Raw genomic sequence first — 8,250 nt, 5'->3', positions numbered from 1 at the left:
AAAAACGCCTTACTATACTATGACGTTTTTTATGACATTTTGAGGTCCAAAAAAATTTTGACTTTTTTTGGTCGAAAAAAACGCCTTACTATACTATGACGTTTTTTATGACATTTTGAGGTCCAAAAAAATTTTGACTTTTTTTGGCCGAAAAAAACGCCTTACTATACTATGACGTTTTTTATGACATTTTGAGGTCCAAAAAAATTTTGACTTTTTTTGGTCGAAAAAAACGCCTTACTATACTATGACGTTTTTTATGACATTTTGAGGTCCAAAAAAATTTTGACTTTTTTTTTGCCGATTTTGACGCCTTACTATACTATGACGTTTTTTTATGACATTTTGAGGTCCAAAAAAATTTTGACTTTTTTTTGCCGATTTTGACGCCTTACTATACTATGACGTTTTTTATGACATTTTGAGGTCAAAAAAATTTTTGACTTTTTTTGGCCAAAAAAAACGCCTTACTATACTATGACGTTTTTTATGACATTTTGAGGTCCAAAAAAATTTTGACTTTTTTTGGTCGAAAAAAACGCCTTACTATACTATGACGTTTTTTATGACATTTTGAGGTCCAAAAAAATTTTGACTTTTTTTGGCCGAAAAAAACGCCTTACTATACTATGACGTTTTTTATGACATTTTGAGGTCCAAAAAAATTTTGACTTTTTTTGGTCGAAAAAAACGCCTTACTATACTATGACGTTTTTTATGACATTTTGAGGTCCAAAAAAATTTTGACTTTTTTTGGCCGAAAAAAACGCCTTACTATACTATGACGTTTTTTATGACAATTTGAGGTCCAAAAAAATTTTGACTTTTTTTGGTCGAAAAAAACGCCTTACTATACTATGACGTTTTTTATGACATTTTGAGGTCCAAAAAAATTTTGACTTTTTTTGGCCGAAAAAAACGCCTTACTATACTATGACGTTTTTTATGACATTTTGAGGTCCAAAAAAATGTTGACTTTTTTTGGTCGAAAAAAAGGCCTTACTATACTATGACGTTTTTTATGACATTTTGAGGTCCAAAAAAATTTTGACTTTTTTGGGCCGAAAAAAAAACGCCTTACTATAGTATTACGTTTTTTATGACATTTTGAGGTCAAAAAAAATTTTGACTTTTTTTTGCCGATTTTGACGCCTTACTATACTATGACGTTTTTTATGACATTTTGAGGTCAAAAAAATTTTTGACTTTTTTTGCCCGAAAAAAACGCCTTACTATACTATGACGTTTTTTATGACATTTTGAGGTCCAAAAAAATTTTGACTTTTTTTTGCCGATTTTGACGCCTTACTATACTATGACGTTTTTTATGACATTTTGAGGTCCAAAAAAATTTTGACTTTTTTTGGTCGAAAAAAACGCCTTACTATACTATGACGTTTTTTATGACATTTTGAGGTCAAAAAAATTTTTGATTTTTTTTGGTCGATTTTGACGCCTTACTATACTATGACGTTTTTTATGACATTTTGAGGTCAAAAAAAATTTTGACTTTTTTTGGCCGAAAAAAACGCCTTACTATATATATACTATGACGTTTTTTATGACATTTTGAGGTTAAAAAAAAATTTGACTTTTTTTGGCCGATTTTGACGCCTTACTATACTATGATGTTTTTTATGACATTTTGAGGTCCAAAAAAATTTTGACTTTTGACATATTTTACACACACACACACACATACACACACATATATATATTTGCACAGTTCCACATGGATAAATGAAATGTTAGACCAGACCAGTATACAACCAAACAGTTGAGTCTTACAGTGTGACAGCAGAGGGAATGATGGACTTGCAGTAGCGCTCCTTCCTACATTGTGGATGTCTAAGTTTGCCGCTGAAGGAGCTGCTCAGCGCTTTCAGAGTCTGGTGCTGGGGGTGAGAGGTGTTGTCCATAATGGATGCCAGCTTGGCTAACATCCTCCTCTCATCCACCTCCTCCACAGTGTCCAGCAGGAAGCCTAAGACAGAGCTGGCCCTTCTGACCAGCTTGTTCAGTCTCTTCCTGTCTCTGTCTCTGCTGCCCGCTCCCCAGCAGACCACGGCATAATGTACAGCGGAGGCTACCACAGAGTCATAAAAAGTCTTTAGAAGAGGCCTGCACACTCCAAAGGAGCTCAGTCTCCTCAGAAGGTGGAGGCGACGAAGGTGAATGCCTCGCATTTCAATTTTGTTTTTTGTATTTTAAAATGAAAATCAAATAAGCACTCTTTTTTAAAATTTTTTAAATATCAGCGTTTGAAGGAAAATTCAAAAAGATACACGGATCAGGACTGTATCTGTGTCAAGGTCAGGCAAATAGATAATTCCTCATAGGTGGAGTCAATCTGCAATTGCTTATGCTCTTGTGCTTTTTGCAGCAACAGATTTTAAATTGTCATTATAACTTGCAGAATTGTATAATTTTTGTTTTCATTTTAAGATTATTAGAAAAACTGTAAAACCTTTTATTGATTATTGTCACAAAAGGTTCCCATGTTCCTGGAATTTTTATGTTGATGGCAAAACTAGTGAAGTTCTCTACTATCTATCATGTTACAGTGTGGGGAATGAGCAAACTGGCACCCCCTGCTGTGCTCAGAAGCTGTGTGACGAGGGGAAAGGGGAGGGGGGCGCGACGGACAATTCACCTCTGGGTCTCTCTGCTCGGAGGGCGGTCTCGCCCAGGGAGTAATTCAATGTACATCTGCCACTGCATGACAAGCCCAAGAAACTGCGATGTCACGGCACTTGAAGGCAGCACCCGTTACTCTGGTGGACCTGTCACCATGGCAACACATAAACTAAACCGCAGCGGTACAGCTTAGTTACTTCTTGGCAATCTCCATCAGCACAGTATTTGGCTTTCTTTTTACACAGCATAATCTGAATATGGAAGAAGTGAAGAACAATCCAGACGAGGCGTCGAAACCCTCTGAGTTGTCCGAAAAACAGGAGGCTAAGAACGGGTAACTAGCTAAACGTTATTGCATCTAAATGCTGAATACGGAATGCCTAACTGAAGGAAGTAGTTAATAGTTATATTATTCATGCAGCATGGACTGCAAGAACTTTGCATCTGTAATGGTAATAATAATCTCACGTTACTGGCCGACTGGGTAAATAAATATTAATACATTGCAGCTTTTAAATAGATAGATAGCTAGATACTTTATTCATCCCCTAGGGGAAATTCACAGAATCCAGCGTATCCACAAACTCAAGATAAAAAGGCATGCAAGAAATTAAAAATAAAATACATACAATAAGGCACAGTAAACAAAAAAACAAAAAAACAAAATTAAAATTAGAAAGTACAAAGCGGCAGAATGTGTCATTTAAAGTGCATGTGAACAGTGTGTAGAAGTTCCAGTTCCGGTATTATTTATGTGTAAAATACAGCCACTAAACAGTGTGCACCTTTAGGGTCTCCACACAAGAGGCTCACGAAGACCCCAGAGCTGAGGTCAATGAGGAGGCGTGTGAGAGCCTACCTCAGGAGGAGCAGAAGGAGGAGGAAAGTGAAAAGGTTTGTTTTAATTCTAAACGCTTCCCTGTCCGTTTCCTCCATAATCTCATTCATTACTTTGTCATTTAAATAACTTTTTTGTATATTTTTATTAATATAAAGATCCATATTTTCACCATATATTTTTCATGACCTCTAAAAGTGGGTGATGGATAATGTTCAGTAATGTGTCAGATAGTTACCTGTATAGAATCGACCAGAATATATTATAGTGAACTGTTATTTTCCTTTACAATTTTTTGACATGTACTCAGACTTACATAAAATCAGCAGTGCCACAGGTTGAATTGAAACAGAGTTCTGCTATGTTAGCAGATCACTTCTCAGAGGATAACCAACCTGCAGAGAGATCTGACAGCATTGGTGACCAACATCCAAACTGCCGCAGATGCCAGAGAGTCAATGCGAAGGATGGAGCTGGAGGAAGCTCGCAGAACTAGGTAATTTATTCTTTTTTTAAACTTCACATTCAGTGTCCTAAATCAACACCTCTCACACATACATACTTTTACTTTTGATTGTCCTTCTTGGCACAGATTGGAGCGGCTTGAAAATGATGTAAAGTCCAGCCAGGAAAAATATGAGGAGATCACCAGAGGGTGGTCAATGGCTAAGGAGAAGGTGATCCCTCAGGAACTACACAAAGCTCTGAACAGCCAGCAGCAGCTGTGTGCTCTTCTATTAGAAGACAAGAAAAAACTGATAAATGACCTGCAACAGGTAACTCTATCTTTCTGTCAATCTGTCATGTTGTATGCCACTGTCTTCTGATAGCTTTGTTCATTAATTTGATAACTTCCCATATGTTTGAACAGGAGCTGAAGGTTGCAAATGATCGCTATGTGAAGGACTTGAGGAGGCAGGCAGAGGAGCTGGACCTGATGATGGAGGGGATGGAGGAGCAGACCAAAACCCTGACAAAAGCCTACAGGGAGGAGATGGCCAAGATTGAGGTAGGACCAGATCTGGGTCAAGAAGTGTTCACTTGAATCAGATGAATGGGAAATGCTTCATCAGAACAGTATATAGAATATACAGTCTCTCAAGTTAAACAGTTTGTTGTTGAAATACCTAATATATGCTCACCAATGAGGGTCAATAAGCACTATTAAAATCTTACAACCCTAAGGATTTTACATTACGGCCTGTCAGATAAGCAGCCCATCATTTTGTTCCAGACTGAAATACCCCCAACGACTACTTCAGCGTCTTACTGCTTCTTACTAATGGTTGCACTTGTGTCATTGGTAGAGAGTTTATCAGCAGGAAAGTGAAGTCTTACTTGCAAGAGATAAGACTGAATGGGAACAACAAATGAAGGAAATCTGGGACAAAGAGGTCAGGATATCTGAAATAAAAAAAACAACACACACACACACACACGCAGACTCACACTACAGTCTTCTTACATCTTAATTCAAATCTTATATCTTACATTTCCTAACTACGCATCTATTTATAGACAGAGAGGAAGTCGCAGACGATGAAGAAAGTGGAGGAGCATGAAGCAGAAATTCACAGGCTGATGTTGGAGACTATTGACAGAGACAGCGTCACCCAGATAGAACAGAATGCAGAGTTGCAGGTTTGCACAAATATCAAGATACACCCCACCAGCTTATTCTGTGAGTGAAGCTTTTGTGCTGTGAGCGCAGGTTGATAAAAATGTTCTCCTGATGAACCCAGCATCTTCCTTTGATATTAATTTATACTGAAAATGCTAGACAACACGTTTAAAAACCAGTAATATGTAATATTCCTGGTAATAACATTGCCAAATGCCAATTTCCATTCTTGGCTCTGCAGGTTCTGGAGAGAGAGCATCAACGGATGCAGGCCACCAACATGGTCACAAAGCTAAAACTCAACAAGGAGAAGTATGAGGAAAAAGCACTCAGCCTCAATGTGGAGCATTTAAAGAACAGGATCAGCCGGTAGTAAAGATTTTGACACACACTGTGACACAATTTGACAAAAATTTTACAAAACTTTCACACAGTGTGTGACACACATACTGTGTCTCAAATTTCATTTAATTCACTCTGTTTCTAGTGATAGCTTTGTCTTTCAGTCTGCAGGCAGAGACCAAAAACCTAAAGGCCAAGTATACCGAACAGCTGAAACAGCTTAAGTCAAGCCAGGATTTATTTGACTACAAACACAACATCCAGAAAGATGAGCATATACAGAAGAAAATCAGGTGAGTCATACTGACCCTGTCAGTTTAAAGTAACTGACATACTGTACAAGCAACTGCTTGCTTCTTAAACCTGCATCTTTTTCCTCTCCTCTCCTCTCCTCTTTTCTTTACACATCAACCCCTCCTTCACTTCATGCAGGCACTTTGCACTTGCTGATGTTTGGAAATGTGAGGAGATGTGGCAAGCAGATGAAGCAGAGGTGAAGCAGCAAGTTAAGAGGGCTTTATTAATTGACTCGCTGATCTGTAAGCAGCACCTAGGCTTAGCCTGGGAGCCACCACTAATGGCTTTCATGGATCACTCTTGTCCCATCCAGCCTCAGACACAGGCCCATGGGCCCGCCTGCCAGGCCGTCTCCCAGCTGAATCAAACTGGACAGGGGACGATGGATGCCTCAGACTGGCTTAGGCGGGAGGTTGACAGTGAGAGCACAGACATGGTAATGTGCAAGGAAGGGACAGCAGTGCTGGGTGAGAGTGATACAGAGGTGGAGGAAGAGAAGCTGTCGATGGAGACACTGAAGAAAGTGATGGAGCTGCTGTGTGATGACATGGTGAGAAAGAAGTGCAAAAGAAGCAGAGGTTTGTTCAGAAAAATAGTATCCAATTTTAGAAAATCACAAACATATTTATAGCAAACGCAGGCACAGGACACTAGTGATGTGAGAGAGTTTATCTGTATGAATATATTATATTAAATGAACAGTTTAACATTTTGGGAAATACACCACCTTTCCTTAGAGTTAAATGTGAAGATAAGCACTACTGATATCTCTCTGTTTAATACTCTGGAATCTCCGCTGATTGCCAGGTAACCTCATGTTGATAGTACATTTCCCTATTATGTCATTAATGAGAATGAAAATGCAGAAAGTAAAATGCAGAGAGTAATTTCCCCAGGAGAGATCAATAAAGTAATTAAAATTAAGAAAAAAAAAGAGATCTATGCTAAGCTAACTATCTCCTGGCTGTAGTTTCATATTTAATATACAAACGTGGGTGGTATCAATCTTCTAATCTTACAATGACATGAAAAGCAATGACATGAAATCACAAGCATGACAAGCATTTCAACCAAAAGTGTCCCCTCCTTCAATTTCAGGGCTTCCTGATGGAAGCTAAACTCCTGAAACTGTTGGCTCCCCTGAAGAAGGATGAACAGACTGTTGTGAAGCTGGGCACTCTCCTCTGTGTGAGTTCATGTCCAGTTTTTTTTCTCCTCGTTCCCCACACAGATACACCACAGCCGTCACAGACACTGTAGCGTTTCACAGCTGCTTCACTTGGATTGACAGTTAAGAGCGGGTGTAATGCATCAGTGGTTTGTTGGACAGGTCCTGAACAACCAGGTGTGTTATTTTCTCTTGCAGTCCTGTGGCATTGGCAAGGAGGATGTGCCCAAGCTGGCTCATTTCTTATTAAAGTACAAACTACAGCAGAGAGAGCAGACTGAGGTGAGGAGGGAGAGAGACTAAGAGTGCAGTGGATGCCTCATCAGAGCGGTTTCCATTTGGACACCGGGCTTGACTCTTTGACAAAAAAGGTCATTGTAAGTGGACGATTACTATTTCTGTATCTTGTTTTTTCTGCCTGCAGGATGTTTGTGGTGAGCCAGGTGAATCCAATGAACAGGCAGAGGCAGTGGAAAGCAGCTCTACATCCAGTCTGACCTCTGACCTCATCAATCGTGACCATGTCCTGCCTGCTCTAAAAAGTTTCCTCAAGCAGCACATGAGATCCAGGTTAGACACACACCAACCCTCATTTCACCCACTTGTTTATGACCTTGACTGCTGCAACAATCATTCAACCCAAGCGTATGTGTGTGTTTGTGTCATACTGTTTTTCAGATATTCTCTGTGAAGGGTGAAGACTTTCCACAACAATAATGTAATAAAGTGTTTTTTTATCATAAAGGCGTACTCTAAAGCTTAAAGGATTACAATTTATCGATTGGGTGATCAACAAAAAAACATATATATATATTTTTCAAGCAAATGCCTTAGTGTATACAAAAAGGCCTTAGAATCTATAGCATAAAATGTAAAAGAACAGAAATAAATGTGCTTCTCCATTAAAATCATCCACCTGCAGTATTTGTAAAATGATTCACAGTATCCTCACGTTAAAGAATAAAAGCCTCTATCAATGCATGTTGTGGTAACAGTATTTTTACCGTTGATCAAAGACATACAAGAATTCCTGTGCTACACACAGTGTATACAAACCAACATACAGTGACCATGTGTGTGTCAGGACTGCAGTGTGGTGACTTTACCCAGCAGCGTTGAAGAGCTTATGGCTGAGCTCTGAGGGCAGAGAGAAGAAGAGCAGAGCCAGGAAGAGCAGACCCAGCACGGCAGCCAGCAGCACCACACAGTGCAGCTTGTAGTGCCTCCAGGCCAGGATACACATCGTCCTCACCGGGCTCAGCAGCCATGACATGTTGGAGCTGGGACGACTGCACGGAGAGATTCAGATAGTGAAACAGCAATTCCAAGCAGTACCAAAGAATATGC

The 8,250-nt window shown here is 39.3% G+C and overlaps 2 protein-coding genes across 3 annotated transcripts in view; one reads left to right on the top strand and one right to left on the bottom strand.

The window, feature by feature from the left end:
• The first annotated feature begins 1,920 nt into the window (after nucleotides 1-1,920).
• drc1 (dynein regulatory complex subunit 1 homolog (Chlamydomonas)) lies at nucleotides 1,921-7,594 on the top strand. Its single transcript, XM_041064977.1, has 13 exons — nucleotides 1,921-1,968; nucleotides 3,847-3,971; nucleotides 4,068-4,251; nucleotides 4,347-4,484; nucleotides 4,783-4,869; nucleotides 4,994-5,116; nucleotides 5,338-5,465; nucleotides 5,603-5,731; nucleotides 5,871-6,285; nucleotides 6,834-6,923; nucleotides 7,102-7,185; nucleotides 7,328-7,473; nucleotides 7,582-7,594. The coding sequence occupies exons 1-13, from the start codon at nucleotides 1,921-1,923 to the stop codon at nucleotides 7,592-7,594; spliced, it is 1,710 nt and encodes a 569-aa protein (XP_040920911.1).
• Nucleotides 5,955-8,250, bottom strand: part of otofa (otoferlin a) — a 64,596-nt gene continuing 62,300 nt past the window's right edge. For both annotated transcript variants that reach the window (XM_041064234.1, XM_041064233.1), the window contains exon 46: nucleotides 5,955-8,192. In XM_041064234.1, coding sequence (XP_040920168.1) covers nucleotides 8,006-8,192 — 187 coding nt within the window. In that variant the 3' untranslated portion in view covers nucleotides 5,955-8,005. The remainder of the gene's footprint in view (nucleotides 8,193-8,250) is intronic.

This window comes from Toxotes jaculatrix, chromosome 19 (assembly GCF_017976425.1).
Source record: "Toxotes jaculatrix isolate fToxJac2 chromosome 19, fToxJac2.pri, whole genome shotgun sequence".
Taxonomy (NCBI): domain Eukaryota; kingdom Metazoa; phylum Chordata; class Actinopteri; family Toxotidae; genus Toxotes; species Toxotes jaculatrix.
The sequence above is the reverse complement of the archived record's forward strand: the minus strand, read 5'-3'. Positions and strand labels throughout refer to the sequence as shown.

What these genes read in the sequence shown, in the direction of transcription:
- drc1 (XM_041064977.1), top strand. Translation starts at nt 1,921, where the DNA reads ATGGATGCCAGCTTGGCTAACATCCTCCTCTCATCCACCTCCTCCACA. An exon ending in AGGAAATCTGGGACAAAGAG is followed by an intron (nt 4,870 to 4,993) that starts GTCAGGATATCT and finishes ATCTATTTATAG; the next exon opens with ACAGAGAGGAAGTCGCAGAC. An exon ending in CATATACAGAAGAAAATCAG is followed by an intron (nt 5,732 to 5,870) that starts GTGAGTCATACT and finishes CACTTCATGCAG; the next exon opens with GCACTTTGCACTTGCTGATG.